The sequence below is a fragment of the Brassica rapa genome, chromosome A06 (assembly GCF_000309985.2).
Source record: "Brassica rapa cultivar Chiifu-401-42 chromosome A06, CAAS_Brap_v3.01, whole genome shotgun sequence".
In the NCBI taxonomy this organism is placed as follows: Eukaryota; Viridiplantae; Streptophyta; class Magnoliopsida; order Brassicales; family Brassicaceae; genus Brassica; species Brassica rapa.
This window is the reverse complement of record NC_024800.2, coordinates 24,298,955-24,316,258: the sequence shown is the minus strand read 5'-3', so window position 1 is coordinate 24,316,258 and position 17,304 is coordinate 24,298,955. Positions and strand designations below refer to the sequence as shown.

General features: G+C 31.6%; 3 protein-coding genes across 3 annotated transcripts; 2 read left to right on the top strand and 1 right to left on the bottom strand.

Moving 5' to 3' along the window:
- The first annotated feature begins 3,467 nt into the window (after positions 1-3,467).
- Positions 3,468-6,634, top strand: LOC103875055 (alpha/beta hydrolase domain-containing protein 17B). The gene is made up of 6 exons (XM_009153502.3): positions 3,468-4,885; positions 5,338-5,374; positions 5,449-5,685; positions 5,766-5,813; positions 5,892-6,337; positions 6,418-6,634. The coding sequence occupies exons 1-6, from the start codon at positions 4,581-4,583 to the stop codon at positions 6,488-6,490; spliced, it is 1,146 nt and encodes a 381-aa protein (XP_009151750.1). The 5' UTR covers positions 3,468-4,580; the 3' UTR covers positions 6,491-6,634.
- A 56-nt stretch (positions 6,635-6,690) lies between these two features.
- Positions 6,691-9,215, bottom strand: LOC103875056 (amino acid transporter AVT6A). Its single transcript, XM_009153503.2, has 6 exons — positions 8,944-9,215; positions 8,430-8,869; positions 8,187-8,339; positions 7,676-7,879; positions 7,144-7,609; positions 6,691-7,067 (listed from the first exon to the last, which is right to left on the bottom strand). The coding sequence occupies exons 2-6, from the start codon at positions 8,851-8,853 to the stop codon at positions 6,932-6,934; spliced, it is 1,383 nt and encodes a 460-aa protein (XP_009151751.1). The 5' UTR covers positions 8,854-8,869; positions 8,944-9,215; the 3' UTR covers positions 6,691-6,931.
- Positions 9,216-15,301: 6,086 nt separating this feature from the next.
- On the top strand, positions 15,302-17,081 carry LOC103875054 (E3 ubiquitin-protein ligase AIP2). The gene has a single exon (XM_009153501.3). The coding sequence runs from the start codon at positions 16,521-16,523 to the stop codon at positions 16,929-16,931; it is 411 nt and encodes a 136-aa protein (XP_009151749.1). The 5' UTR covers positions 15,302-16,520; the 3' UTR covers positions 16,932-17,081.
- The last annotated feature ends 223 nt before the right edge of the window (positions 17,082-17,304 follow it).

The window sequence follows — 17,304 nt, the reverse complement described above, 5'->3', positions numbered from 1 at the left end:
GGGAACATCATTTTTTCACGTAGACATCCTCTATATATTAAAAGAGAAACATTACAACCTTTGAACCATGACACATGTCATCACGAAAATTAAGCTTAGAAAAATAATTTGGTTCATCTAAACATATATTATACTGTTCATTAACCCTAATCATATAATTAATTATTAATATAAAAATAGTCTTCATTGTTTTCTTAAATAGAACATACGGAATTATAATATATATGATAATTAATGATTTTAAATAATAAAGATTTGATAATATTTTGTCTTATGTGGCACCCATAGAATTACTTCATTTCTAGGAAGGTTGACAAGACCTTTTATTCGCAACACTCTGAATGTGGTAAATATATGAGATATACTTTAAAAAATATGCAAAAAAAAAAATCTAATGTTTCAGTTGTTAACTTCTCAAATAAATAAAGTTAATATCTATAATTCTCTTATATTTGTATCTATAATCTGTTTATATAACTATTTATGTATTTCTAAATTGTATTGTTTTCCATCAAATTATAATAGTTTTTTAAATAGGCAAATAAGAATAACACACAGAATATCAAATTACCTTTTAATTTAATAAAGTGAAACAATTCATTTTAGAATTTTTTTGTATCTTAAAAGAAAATTCATATGTTCTAAATTTATATTATATGTCAATTTTAAAGTAAAAGGGTAATTTTAAAACTACAATTTAAAATGTACATTGTAAATGACTCGAGTAATCATTATATTAAGCATACTCATTTTTATTTATAAAATCTTACGCTTCTAATACACCGAATAAGAAAATATAGCTACATATTTTAGTTCAAAATAAGCTTTGTTAAAATTAAATCGATATCAAATAGTAACTCATTAGAAAGTTAACATCAACCAAGTAAAAACAACTATTATAGAAACAAATCAGAATCACATATATCCATTACCTCCATAAAGCAATGTCAAGTTTTTAAATTTTAATCATTCTTTTGAATATGTGATTAGCTGATATAACCTTTTAATCGTTATGTATCCTCATTATTTTAAAAATAGTAACTACATATAAAAATATACCGTAGTATACAGCTAAAAACTATTAAACGAAAAAAACAGTAAGATAACTGATTAGTTTCATAAAAATCTACAAATACCAACCAAAAAACTAAGTTCTACTAACTCAATGAATTCTACCAAAGATTACATGTTATGGAAACCAATTTAAAAAAATCACTAATAGAAATACAAATATGCTACCAAAAGAAATATAATAGTTAAGAATACTAATCATTCTGTTCAAAAAAATTAAGTTAGTTAAAATTCATATGATAACTTCTTTTATCTACACGTTACTAAAATATTAAACATTATATATATAATCAGTATTTATAGAAATATTTCAAATCAATATGGTCTATCATTAACAACTCTCAATTAGAAAATATTAATATTTTAAAAAAAGTTAAAGCGCATAATAAAAATAAACCAAAACAATAAAACGATAAAAATCACTATGGCTACACTAAATGGCAAATATGACATACAAATATACACTTAAACTTTATATTATTTCAATATATATAAATGAACAACTTTGAATCAAATAATGGAACAGTACATCTGTTATACTTTTAAAATATACTATTACTAATATGATGTTTTTAGAAAACATAATATATGAAAACAACGTAACAATTTTTAAAGATTGTTGTAAATAGAAACTAATAACAAAGAAAAGTAGAAAACTAAAAAAATTCTTAATTAAAACATCACTCTTTCGTAATTTTTTCTTTTCATTTATCAACTTAAAAATAATTTTAATATTAAATTATAATAGTTTCGACCTCTAATCAATTGAAACACCAAAATTTTAAAATATAATCTATATTTCCAAAACAAATATTGAAACATTATCCGCGCTATATTTCCAAAACAAATATTGAAACATTATCCGCGCATAGCGCGGACCAGAACCTAGTAAAAGTAACGAAGATAAAAGTAAGAAGGCACGAGGAAGGCATCAAATGAAGTGCCAGAGTTGGGAACATGTAAATGTGTCTTTACATGGATTTACTAAAAGTTACTTATGGAGACTATACCCTAGCTAAACTAATCAAACTTTAATCAACTAAAATAGCTTAGAGTTTTAATATATATTTTTCGAAACTATAACTAACGGCGTGTTGCCCGAGCTGGTCCTTCTTCATATGTGTTAGTTTCTCTGGAAGCCTCGTTTTATTACTAGTGATGATACTATTTTTCTTTTAACCGAATCATTATATATAGAACCAATCCCTTACGTTTTTTTTAATGTTACAACTGAGATTTATGACAAAAATTGTGAGCTTAAGGGATTAGTTATACTTTCTTATTTGGAATTACCATTCAAACAACTACTACTTCTGTTTGAGTATAAATTTCATCTTAAGAATTGTCATGCATAACAACGAAAAAGGTAACTGATACTTATCTTAAATACTCGCAGTGCATCGACCACACGAAATGAGCTACTGTATATTAAGCAGCTCATTGATCCATGATGATTCGAGTTTGTTTGGGCCTTAGGTTTGGGCCTCATCTGGAGTTCACTATGCTCGCAAGCACTGAAGCACATCATTTTTGTTTTACAAATTGATATAAATTGCCATAATAAGCCCATCATATTCATTCAGATATATACTTTTATAGTACGGTTTGACTCAAATTTAATTCACTCCCTTGCGGAAAGTTATTCTCCTTCTTCTCTCCCGTGCGTGCCACTAATCAAAACACTGGACAATAATAACGTCTCAATAGTATTAAATTCAAACTAAATTATAAAGTTTGTATTTATAATTTGATCATAATCGTCCTGCACTATGATAATAAAATAATAATTATTTTTCTTTAGTTTTCCTTTAATCATTATTGCATCATTTTTGGATTTTGATTTTATATTATTATTGGTTGGGACAGAGACAAAGAAAGACATTTAATAAATAAATAAAGAAATACGCATTATCTAAACGAAAGAAGACCAAATAATAATTATCGTTTGTGTTAGATCAACAAAACCAAAAAAAGGACAAAGACAAAATAAATTTTTATTTAACAATTATCATTCCTTTTTTTTTTTTTTGTAACTTAATACAATTATCATTCCTCTTCTTGCAAAAATTTAAAGACAACACATCTCCTAAAGTGACACGTGTCGTAATTTCACTTAGTCATTGTATCTAAGGACATCTGTATTGGGGGTCCCTTAAGGCATCCCTTAGGGGAAGGGAGTGGGAACCGAGGAAGAAAGAGAAGGGAAAAGCCCTTAATTAAGGGCTGTCCCTTACTCTTTCATGACAAAAAAAAAAAAAAAAAAAAAAAAAAGCAAAACAAGGGACTCTCTCCCTCTCTTTCTTCATCCCACCAATAAAGATGCCCTAACCTAATCTTAACTTGTGGGAACATCACCTTCAGTAAGTCACATCCCAAATAGCCAAACCTAATAACTTTTATTCTATCACGAATTTTATTATTTTCATTTATTTCATTTAAAATGGTTTGTTAAATGCTAGTATTTAATGTAGATCTAATACTTTTATAATTAGCTTCAAAAGAATTATAACTGATTTGAACCTAATTTCCATTTATATACAAATTGGCAAAAACTTACAATATGTGAAATTTGAGTTACATAAAAAAAAAGAAGTTGCCTAGTGCTTTTTTTTTTAAATTTGTGTGGGAGATTGTTGATAGTCTGATTTGTAAAATAATAATAAAATCAGATTTTCAAATGAAATTATTTTGATGACATTTAACTCAATTTAAAATATCTTGTTAATTAAGAAAATTAAATTATCAGTAGTTCTGTAATTATGTTAAATCATAATGTTATTAAAGTCGATTGATTTTCACATATTTTCCATAATTTACAAAATGTTGCAAATACATAAAACTCTCTAGATATTGTAACCAAACTTTCTTATATATTCTCCTTCAAAAAAAAAATCCACATAAATCAAAATCCCAGATTAGAAAAGTGAAATAACTTAGTAGTATGCTTTTAAGGGGCTAAGTCTATATAATGATAATAAATGAAGCGGTAATGACGAACCGACGAATTAGAAACTTTCAAATAAATTAATAATTTACAGAGAAAAGGGAAGAATTTAATAAAACACGTGTCGCTGCCTCTCCTCCTCCTCCTCCGCATCGCCGGGGTTCCCTCTTTCTCCCCTGTGAAAAACTCTGCATTTATCAATCTTCCTTTTTCTTCTTCTTCTTCAGATTCCCAAAAACCCTTTACTCTCTCTCTCTCTCTCTCTCTAGTCGTTTTTCTCACTGTAAAAATCATCCATCAAGTCAACCAAATCTACATCAAAGTTTGAAACTTTCAATTTGTTTTTGTTTTTTTGTTTCTAAAGAAACTTAATTGTGATTCTTCTTTCGTGTTGTATCTCTAATACCAAATCTCAATCCAAAAAAACATACCCTTTTGCTCTGTTCCGCCATGATCGATCTAAACTGAATTCAAAACAGAGGAAACCTCTGATTTTTCCTGGAAAGTTCGTTTCTTTTTACCTCCAAATTGCGTCTAGCTCCAGAGATTCAAAAAGGGTTTACTAATGGGGGCGGTGACGTCATCAATGGCTGCAAAGTTTGCGTTTTTCCCGCCAAACCCGCCGTCGTACGGTGTCGAGGTAGCAGAGGAGACTGGGAAGCTGAGGCTAACGGGTGTAGAGAACGTGAAGGAGAACGTAGAAGTGCTGAAGCTCAAGACGAAGAGAGGGAATCAGGTGGTTGCGGCGTATATTAAGAACGCTAAAGCCTCGCTCACGCTTCTGTATTCACACGGCAACGCCGCTGATCTCGGCCAGATGTTCGAGCTCTTCTCCGAGCTCAGCCTCCATCTCCGCGTCAACTTGATTGGGTAAAATAATCAAAACTCTTTCTTGCAATTAGGAGGACATGTTTTTTTGGAAGCTGCTCGTACGGGTTTAGGACAAGTTCTCTGTTTTTCTCAGTTAGTGTCTGCACATGGCTGTAGATAGAAAGTTAAATAGTAGTGGAGAATCATGAGTAATTGAGAATGGAAATGTTAAAGGATCTGAGTTCTTACACCATATATAGAAAGTGATATCCATTTTATAAAATCTTAATTTGTTTATATTTTGATCAATATTCAAGAAATAGCTAATTAAGCTTTTTTGTAGAGGATTAAGCTGCTGCCTAAACCGATTTTTAGATAAATCAATTTAGAAAAAAATGTTTCTCTTATGAATAATTTGCCGCTTTTAGGCAAATTATTCTTTAAGAGAAACAATTTGTTTGCCGCCTTTAGAACATTTGTTTTGATTGTGTTGTTTCTTGTTACTTATACAGGTATGACTATTCAGGTTACGGAAGGTCTTCAGGGAAGGTATGATCAATTTGTGTTTTATTACAGTTTACCTTTGTGTATGTTTTTTTTTCTCACTTTGGTTTCTCCCCCAGCCTAGTGAGCAGAACACGTACCACGATATAGAAGCAGTGTATAGATGCTTGGAAGAGCAGTATGGTGTCAAGGAACAAGATGTTATTTTATATGGACAATCCGTAGGAAGCGGACCGACTTTAGAGTTAGCTTCTCGGTTACCAAACCTCAGAGCTGTTGTTCTCCACAGTGCTATTGCTTCTGGTATTAGAGTCATGTACCCTGTCAAACGAACTTACTGGTTTGACATTTACAAGGTTCCCTTAGAAAACTTTTATCAATAATTACGTTCTTGATCATTACATATAAGTTCTGATTTTGTTTTTGCTATTTGCAGAACATTGATAAGATATCTCTTGTCAAATGCCCGGTTCTGGTGGTTCACGTGAGTTTCATCATCTCTTTTGTTCATGTTTTCTCTTAGGTTTTGGTATTGATCCGAGGCTGACATGTGTGTGTGCAGGGAACATCAGATGATGTAGTTAACTGGTCTCATGGGAAGCAACTATTCGATCTTTGTAAGGAGAAGTATGAACCGCTTTGGATAAAAGGAGGAAATCACTGCGACTTAGAGCTATACCCTCAGTATATAAAGCATCTAAAGAAGTTTGTATCAGCGGTTGAGAAGTCTCCTCATCTTCCAAGCGGAACTGTGCCACAGACAGAGAAGGCGAGGAGCAGTACAGATGTTAGAGAATCTTCAAGGCCAAGCATAGATCAAAGAGAGAAGTCGAGAACGAGTGCGGATCAAAGAGAGATGCCTAAACTGAGTACAGAGAGTAAGGATATAGCGAGAGCGAGTGTTGATAAGAGAGAAAGAACGAGAAAAAGTGTTGATGGGTGTGAGAAACCAAGTAATGCTACAGAACAACAGATACAACCAGAGAAAGGGAGGAAAAGTATTGACAGGTAAAGAAACAATATCTCAGTTTTGTATGAACTGATGAACATGATAATAATGATTATGATGATGATGATGATGATGACAGGTTTGGGGGGATGATAAGATCAGTAGGGTTGTGCAACATAGATTGTTTCAAGCCTACAGCAACAGCTAAATGAATTGGTAGAAGAGACATGAACATACACATGCATCCAAAACGTGTAATTTTAATTGTTTGATATTTGGTTTGTTCTCTTTTAACACTTTGCCCCCTTGTGTTTTTGAATTAAACAAGTCACATGTGAATGATTGATGGATCTACTAAATACAAATAGCTTGATCTGGTTACTATTATAAACACTGATATAGAAGAACAGAATATTATAGACCAAACAGGTATCTTCATTACATTTGCATTTTGTATACATAGCTTCTACAAGCAACACTCATGCTGGTACAAACCAGAAGCAATCAAAAGTCCTCTTTAAAACAACAATGGTACAACCACATAGAGAAGATAAGTCCCGTCTTCTTGATTATTACTATTATTTTACACAAGTAGAGAAGATGAATAAACGCTTTGGTTTCTTTAATCCAAGAACACACCAAAAACTGCACATTTACTCACGAGGTGCGTTCTTCTTGAACAACGCATAAGCATCGCTGTAAATAGCGATTGCATTGGACAACACCGCAAGAACAATCATGAAAACAGCTAAGGTCGTGTCCCTGCTTGTTGCTCTGCCATGACGATCCCTGCAAGAACACAACAAAGATCGAAAATAAGCTCCCAAAAATCAGATTAACTAAGAGGTGAAGATGATGAACTTACTTTAGTATAATAGAAGCTGGGAAGATAAAGCCGAGACAAACAGCAGCAGTTGCACCAGTGAACTGGAAAGCATCCCAAATGCTTGGGATGAAGTTTGCTCCCAAGAAGACTACAGAGATGAGACCTGCAGTGAGGCAACCGAACCTTACATTCGAGGTAGTCAATGGTCGAGCAGAAGGGAACAAGAGGCCGTCAATGTTAATCCTCAACGGGTAGAAAACAATGGGGAACACCAGCATAAGATGAAGCGCATAGCTGACTCGAACCGCATCGTTAAGGACAGAACCAAGAGGGATGCCGAGATCTGTGTCAAAGTTTGCAAGGACATCATCAAGAGTATCGTCACCGAACAAGAGGAACCCGAAAATGCTTGTCATTATGTACACTGATGAGCAGAGCATGAGAGCTGATCGGACTACTGGTCTTATCTGAGCTGGGTCGTCAAGCTCATTCTGTATGCTGTGAACTGAAACAAAACCAAGAACATGAGTTTTTGTACATTCTTCAAATCAAGTAAGAACAGGGGACATACCATTGTAATGGCAAATGAACGCGGTGACAAGAACAGGTACAACAGTGAAGAGATTCCAGAAGGATGTTAAGTCACTAACATCCGGTAGCAATCTCGGCATCGCCACGCCACCACTGATCAACTTCATGATCGAAATCCCCGCTGTGATGACGAGAAACACGACCGCGAGAGCCACTGATAGAGCAGATGTAAATCTCAAAGAATCTGCAAAAGAAAAGCATAAAACCATATGTCAGAATCAAGTAAACTTAAAGATCTAGAGTGTAACATCCCGGTTTGTAGTATATGTTGAAAGACTAAAGAGAGTTAGCACGCTTAGTTATAGAGTGCTCTCTGTATGTGTGCTCGAAAAAATACGTACACTTTGGTGACATAGATAGCAAAATCAATTCTCTTAAACCTTTTAACATATACCACAAACCGGGATGTTACTTAGTCCAGGACGACACGAAATGCAAAACAATCATTGCAAAAATCAAGCAATGCTTGTGGTTAGAACCGAAACACTAACCAATTCGCTTGAAGCAAGCCAAAGGAGCAAACACACCAAGAGTAGTAATGAGAAGAATAGCAGCTCTTCCATTCCACCAATGGTGACCAAACCATCCTTCAAGCACACCATAATGATGAGTCCCATCCTCCGTCTTTCCAGCCAACACATCACCTTCAACAACAACAACAAGATAAAATCAACATTCAACACAAAAGCAGCAAGATTATTCATCAGACTAGGAGATGGTTTGATTAACAATACCAATGATGATCATGTAGACAATCAAAACACCAATGTTATTAACCAACACAGCAACCTGAAGCAAAACCCTCCCAGGCTTCCCAAAAGAATCACCCATCAGCCCACCATAAGACCTGCTCCTCTTAATCTTACTAAACCTAAGCAAGAACTCAATAGACGCATCGGTCAAGAACGCCATGACAACAATCATCGCAATCCCGAGCACAAGCCCGAGGATCTTCATCGTCGCGGGCAAAGCCATGATACCAGCACCGATAATAGTCGTGGCGAGATTGAAAACCGCGCCGCTGAACGAAGCTCCGTTGAACTCATCGTAAGCAACTTCGTCTCCGTGAGATTTGGGCAATAACGGAGCAGCAACATCGTCTGAGGAGGAAGGAGAAGAGCTTCTCTTTGGAATCGGAGTAACGTCTTTGATCGTCATCTTCGTGTTTGGTAAACTGCAGGGTGTCAATAATTGATTAATAGAAGCAAAAAGTCAACAGCTTTGAACGCGTGAGAGAGCGAAACGAACCTTAAAGGAGAGAACTTTGAGGAGAATAGTGACGAGTAGGAATTAAAAAAAATCCGAAATTTGATTCAAACCCAGTTGATTTTGATCGAAAATGGTGTGACCCAGAAGGCTCAATAGAGCGGAGATGTACAAAGTTGAAACCTTTAGGAGTGGAGATTCAGATTTTCTCTGAAGAAGAGAAAGATTTTTTTTTTTTGGAGGAGAAGGAAGAGAGATGTGAAGGAGATTAATAGCCTCAGGATTTTGTCTAGCTGATTGCTGACGATGCAAATGGTAAATGATCTGTAAGAAAATCTTTAACCTTTTAAAAGAAATTAAAACAGAGGAGATTTTGTTTGCTATTGGATAGTTGGAAACGTGATTACCCAAAATTATGCAACTGAATTATTAGATTTACTGTACATTTTGATGACAACTTGTTTGACCTTAGGTGGTGTTGATTGGATTTCAGATAGATTCGACGCAGCGTTTTAAGATAAGTGACTCGAATGCATACAAATGAAGAGCTTTTGAGATTTCCTGAGTCAGAATTGTCATTGGTTTAACGTAGAGTATGTAAAAGTTTAAATATGTAGTAACAAAAAAAAGTCTGGAATCTGATATTTGTTAGAGGATCTCCAAAAGATATTCTATAACTTTAAATATGAAGTTTTTTGCTCTGAAATTTTTCAAAACTTCAAAGTTTCATATTTTTATTTATATTTTGGTCTATACAATTACACATCACATTTATAATTCTTAAATATTTTTTGTTTATCGTATTAATCCTAAAAAAATTCATAAGTCAAAAAAATTCAATTTTTTTTATAAATTTAAGTTTTACATAAAATTAAATAAAACTAAAATAAGATTTAAAATATTTTAAAATTAGATTTAGACAACAATAATACAAAAGAAATTTAACAACAAAAAATCTTTTCAAAAATTACATGAAGACATAACTATTTCAGAAATTTGAATATTACAATAGTAGTAGTCATGTAAATTTGATTCATAACCTCTAAAATCTCCAAAATATTGTCCAAACAAATTTTATGTAACTGAAGATGGTTGTTGTTTTGATGTATATTTCGTACGATTCTTTTTTATTCATATCGAATGTATTCACTGAGTTTTAATATCATTGATAGAAGTTAAGTCTTTCAACAATATTTATTTTTCTCTCTTACTCTTTTGCTCATATATAATGTATTTACAAGTTCAAGATAACCTAAGTTCAATAATTGTTAGTTTGTGATCTACAAACTAAAAAAAAAAAGAGTCATTTTTACTTTGAAATACATTAACTGATCATATATGCATTACGAAAATAGTTTAATGGAATAATATGGTATTTTTCTTGAAGTTTAATATCAGTTATGTTATTTCTATTTAAAATTTGTATTTTAATATAATATTTTATTAGTTAATAGTGTTTTAATATTTTTATATATGTGTTTAATTATTTACAAATTTTTTAATGAATTTAAATTGATTATGACAAATATAAAGACGTTAAGTTTGAAATTTTACTTTTAGAAAAGAATATTTTTAAATTTCAAATATAAAACTTCGGAAGCTTCATAATAATATGTCTTTTTAAAAATACTCTTAATATATAGTTAGTTGCAAATAGCTAGTTGATGTCAAGCGGTACGTACGTTTTATCCTGTTTTACGTTATATTACTGACTTTTACGCAAATTTGAAACCAATTTAAATTTTGTTTCACAACTATGTTGTTATTTGGATAAGTCTTTTGTATTTTAAAGAAAAATGTTTTATATTCTAACTTATTAATTCTATAAGTATTTCTTTGCTTTTTTGACAGATTTTATAAATTATTGTTTTCAATATAGCCCAAATACTGAACCAAGGCAAATATAGCCACAAAAATAACCTAATTTAAATCAGGTAACTCAATTACAAAAAACAAAAAAAAAACTTTTAATTTGACACCTGGTAGCATCTAACTAAGCCAGATTATTATTACATAATAAGTATGCATTACTGATGTATTTTATGTTTAAACTTTTTGAGGTATATGTTGGCGTTATTGTTGGTGTTCATAAGAACTCGTATAGTTTAAGAATATTAAAATTTGTAGTCCTAAGAGGTGTTCATGAGACGCGAACAAACTGATTATTTGTTGACATTATGGTTTGTGTGTAATGGAACTTAATACGCGCTAGAAGGGTATTAAGGAATCGTAGTTCTAAAAGGAAGTTTTTTTTTTTTTGAAAAATAGTTCTAAAAGGAAGTTTCAGATATGTTGACATTATGTTATTCTTTTGTTGTTAATCTGCTATCCAGAGTTCACTAAGTAAGGTCGAGGACAACATATCTGAAACTTCGTAGTTTCAAACAAATCAAGTACATACAAAAACCTTCTCTTAATGTTTTTTTGTGAATATTTTTATGTTGATAACCCTAATTAAGTGTTACCTTAAACGATTAATAAACACAACACAGTATGACTTAAAAAAAAACATGTATCTCACGGAAAATAAACATTCATTTGATCAATGACATATTATATTAAAGAATTTAGTTGTAGAACAGTAGAAGGAGTAATCCAAAAGGAGATACTACTCAATTCATTATTTTACTTGGGAAAAATATGTGGACAGGAAAGACTGATAGAATGATAGGACTCCTAATTAACTATTGCCTCGCACCTCTTATAATTACTAGGGATTGGCCCGCCCTACGGGCGGGTTTCTGTTTAGTTAATCTAAAAAATATGATATATGTGTTGTGGATGTTCAGAGGTATATTTGCTTATTGCGAGAGATTTGTTTGTTTTGAGAGAAGTTGATTTAATACAAAAAAGTTCAAATTAATAAAAATATTTTTATATACCCATATATTTTCTTAGATGATTACATAAAATAATTAAGTAACATAAACTAATATATGTTTAATTATCTAAATTTTTTTTATAATTAGTAATATTGAATTTTTTTATTTATTTTTCATAAATTTAGTTCACAATAATATCTTTCAATTACAGCAAAAAAATATCGATAAATTATATTTTACTTATATAATATTATTTTAAATACAATCACAATTTTTTTACTGTTTATTTTTAAGAGTTTCATAAATTTAGTTGACTATAATATCTTTCAATTACAGCAAAAAAATAATATTACTTGAGAAGTCAGTTTTCTATGTGTCGCTCTCACGTTAATTCTCACGATGTTTGATTACACTGATACCCTTAATGAATTAACTTACATTTAAAATATTATTATTTATTATTTTATGTAGTTTCCTTTTTTAAAAATTTCTAAAAATATACACACAGAATAAAAAATAATTTTTTATAAAGTTAAGAAAAAAAGAAGAATTGAGAAACGAAAATATATGTATATATAATATGATTTCATAAAGAAAGGAAAGTTCACAAAATAGTAATATTACATTTAAAAAATATTTTTAAATAACATAAAATATTATTTTGAACTAATAAAATACTTTCTTTATATCTATATTTTCTTAGATGAAAAGTATAAATTTCTATATAACATGATTTCATTAAAAACAATTTACACATATAATCTTGATATTAGAAACAAAAATATTGTTTCTTCTAAATTATAATTTAAACAATACAAAAAAGTTCAAATTAATAAAAATATTTTTATATACCTATATATTTCTTAGATGATTACACAAAATAATTAAGTAACATAAACTAATATATGTTTAATTATCTAAAAATATTTTATAATTAGTATTATTGAAATTTTTTATATATTTTTCATAAATTTAGTTCACTATAATATCTTTCAACTACAGCAAAAAAATATCGATAAATTATATTTTACTTATATAATATTATTTTAAATAAAATCAGAATTTTTTTACTGCTTATTTTTAAGAGTTTCATAAATTTAGTTGACTATAATATGATTCAGTTACAGCAAAAAATATCTATAAATTATATTTTACTTATATAATATTAGTTTAAATACAATCACAATTTTTTATTGCTTATTTTTAAGAAATATTTAAAAAAACTAAAAAAATTCTAAAATAAACATCGTTTGATCAAATAGTTACAAAATAGTTTAATGAGGTAGATATATTATATTTTATCACTATTAAAGTTATTTTTTCTTAATATTTAATATGTTTTTAAATTTTATGTTTTTATATTTGTGGAACTTAATAGAACCATAATCAAAATACCAAAGCAAATCTGAATTCTCATTTTTAAGATTATTCAAATAAATTTTGGTTTCCATTCAATAAATCAAAGGCATACAATTATTTAGAATTTTTAAAATATTTTAATTATTGTAAATATTGATATATGTACATGAGCTTTCAAAAATGTATCAGCTACTTACACATGTAACTTTCATATTGATCATACTTTATTTTCTAATATTGTTTTAAAAAACATCAACATATAATTTGATAAATGTTAAAAAAATACATGCACATTTGACTTAATTATAATAAAAAAGTAATTATACTTCATTTTTAAGTGGGCCATCTCAAGTCAACAAAGAACAACGAAACAAAGTGGGCCATCCGAAGAACTTTGAATGTTGTTGTTATCATCATCATCATCATCATCGTCCTCATCGGTGTAATCGCATTTCCTCATCTGTGTATGTCCTCTGTTGACCTTAATTCTTATAATCAATTGGTAGAGAATGTAAAGCTTTCATCTTGTTCTCGTTATCTGATTCTCTTCATCGCGTTTCATTTGCGATTGTTACGGACCTGCAATCGTCGAAAGGTCGAGTCTTTTTGGTTAGATTGTTCTGGGTTTCGCGTGATTAAGGTAAGAAAAGGGAAAATTAGGAACTTTTAGGTTCGTGATTTGATTCTATTCATAAAGTTGTAACCAAATGACCATGGACCCTCGGGTAGTAGAAGATGATGATAACTTAAAAGAGTGAGTCATCCTTTCGGTTTTAACCAGCGATTCTCCTAGAGTAGGGATTTGGAGGCTGTATAGGTCTAAGGAACATGTCACCACTTTCTCCCACCCACCCTGCCTTCATCGCGGGCCTTTGACTTTGACTCCATCTTCCTCCGCCCATCGCTGCATTTGCCACTGCAATCTCTGATGGCCCATGTCAGATCCCGGTGGAAGACGCTGCTGAAGGTAGCGGCTGCTGAGATCCTCGGAGGTGACATTTCTCATTTGGTTTCATCCGAAGCCCAAACATAACTCAATAAACTCAAGCCCATCTGACGTGTTTTAATGAAATGTTGTGATTGGAGGAATTTAATAAGTGACGTGGACAGGCTAGAATCTCTTCATATCTTGCTTTTAGTATAGTATAGATTTAACTAACCGCGACCAGGATGATAATTAAGCATCTATTATATTTTTATAATCACTAAATAATAATATTATCACCAAGTTTCGGCTTTAGTTGTAATCAAAGCGTCAAAGCGTCGATTAATCATCACGAGTCATCGTCAATTCGTCATGCCCATTATCTAATCGTTTACCCAGTCAGATAAACAGAGACAGTTAGGCAAATCAGAGCCATATATTAATATAGTAAGAAAGTATTAAGGTTCACGTCTTCGGTTGTACATTATGAATTCATGTTTCATAAATAACAAAACGGGTTTCCGCGTCCAGTCCATTCGAATATTCAAAAGTATAATCAACAAACCGATTTTCAAATGGGTTTTGTCTTTCCTTTTTTTTGCACGAAATGATCATTCAAATAAGGTGAAACGAATACTATCCCAAATTCAAATAGCAATTCAAGTCATATGGAAAACGCAATAACATGAAATGAATTCGAGTATTGCTATGTGTAACGAACCGTCCATAGAGAACGGTTAGTGGCCATTCGAAGACGATTGTCTTCTTCTCGCAATCCAATTTTTCTGTGGGTCCAGGCACAAATAAGTGCGTCAATGGAGTCTCACGGTACTTCTGTATCCTTTCTCTTCTCTCTAGTTGAGAAGTTCTTCAAGTCTACTTGTAGCGTATTGGATTATCTTCTCCAATTCGTTGTTATAATCTCCGGTATGGCTGTTTTGGCCATAATCGACGACAAGACTACCGATTTACTTGGGTTGAACAAAGAATCAAGTCTTTTCGGTGGTTATATGAATTTCCAGTGCTTAAAACAAATTTTAACAGATGTGTTATGGAAACGACGTCCACCAAAGAAACCACCATAGATTCGACATGCGGAAGAGGAGTTCAAAATCAAAAAAAAAAAAAGTTCGTTTTCGATCAAGGAAGAGTATCTCAGAAATTATGTTTTGATACAATATAGGGATCCCTACAATATATTTGGTATCGAAATATATCGCTGGAATCATGGAATGCATCAAGGAAAAAGCAACAATACAAAGTGGAAGAAATTATTTAATTGTAATATGGCTATATTCGTACAATCGTGGAGAATTGTCTTTCCAATTTTTATTTTTGGATTCTATATATATATATATATATATATATATATTGAAATAAGACCAATGTAATACAGCAAAAAGAATTGCAAAGGAAAGCTTGGGATTTCTTCGACTGTATGATTGCTGAAGATAATAGCATCGGAAAATTATATTATCGAAGAAGACGGTTCAGGGAGCTTCTTCAAATTTTATTTTATGTGCTATATTGTATTTTCTCCATTTTAATTTTGCAGCTGACTTATTTCATTTGTATTGTTACATTATATATAAATAAAAATAAAAAAGAATTCGAGTGGCTGTAATTACTAAGGACATGTAACTATCTTAAGCCAAGCACAGAGATGTAAACAAAATGGTTGTTGTTTTATAGTTCTCTTTTTTTTTTCAAATTTGTTTTATGGTTCTCTTTTATTCATTATAGTCGATGATCAACTTTTATTGGGTGTGGTCTAATTGTAGTATAGTTTTACTTTTTTAACAAACTCATATTTTATAAGATTAACTATTAGTATTTATCGAAGAATTGCTTATACGTAACTGAAATTATGAATGTTTCAAACACACTGTCTTTCATCATATCACAACGTACATACATCCAAAGACTAGTTCCTCCTTAGGTCATACCAAGATAAATACAAATATTAATACCTAAGTTGATTTTGGTACATGCATGCACTTAAAAGTGGATCGGATAGCCTGATTTATACACTTCGCTTTTCAATGAAATATTAGGAAGAGTGAACACTCACTCATCCACACAACTGATTAGAGAGGTAATTATTAATTTACTTACGTCCAAAAAAAAGATTCCAGGAAGAAATCCGACCGAAGAAAAAGCCTTAAAATACAGTATTATTGGTAAATATCCCCGCCTGTCGGGAGGACCTAGGTTCAATTTTCCGGCAGCGGCTACTAATTTTGTAATCATTGTTTCTAGAAACATTTTGTTATGGATATGTCGGTGTTATAGTTATACGACGTGGCCACAGATCCAATTCAGTAGCAAGACATGTGTCGCAAATCTTGTCCTTATGGATCACATGATAACCATCCCAAATACGCGTGTCAGGCTCCCAACGGAACATTCGAAACCTAATCTTGTTAGTTTCGGCTATTCGATAACTCAGCCATGTTCACACATCCTCGTACTATCTTCACACATCAACATTTCCGAAAACCTCAGAAAAATCAATGGCAGAGTTTCATCTTCCTTCCGAGATCGACAACGAAGCAGAAGATTTTGAAGACAACACTAATTTCATCGATGAGGAGTACCTCAACTACCTTCATTACATGGCTTCACGGAGCAACCATGGACATGAGACGTTTGGGTCTTACGATGAAATCTTTGGTCGAGTGTTGGGAAATTCGTCTTCTACACGGCGGCAGGAAACGGCGGAGGAACTTCCGGTGGTGGAGTTGACGGCTGAGGAACTGATCGATAGAGGTTTGGTGGTTTGCGCCATCTGTAGAGAGGAGCTTACTGCTAATGAGAGACTCTCTGAGCTTCCGTGTAGCCATTGTTATCACAAAGACTGTATCTCGAACTGGTTGAGTAATCGGAACACTTGTCCTCTTTGCCGTCACAATGTTAGAAACTAGTTAGGTTGGGTTTTCTTGAATCTATTTTTGGTTGAAGTTGATCAAATCTTTATTGTACCTTGAATATGTCACAAGAAAAATCGAGTGAACTAGCTTTCCTCTCTATCCAAAAGGATTTCTTAAGACTAATTAACTTCGAAAGGTTGTTTACTAATTGTGTAAAAACAAAGATAACAAAAAGATAAATTCTGTTAGACTAGTTCTTTTGTTTTCTCTTATTATCGGACAATGATATATCTATTTTCTGTAAACTTTTTTTTTTTTTTCGTAATGTGGATCCATCATACTTTACAGACTTTTGAGTCTACATCATGTGAATTTTTCTTTGTACATCACATCCATTTACAAATTAACCAATGGAAAATTCCAAAAG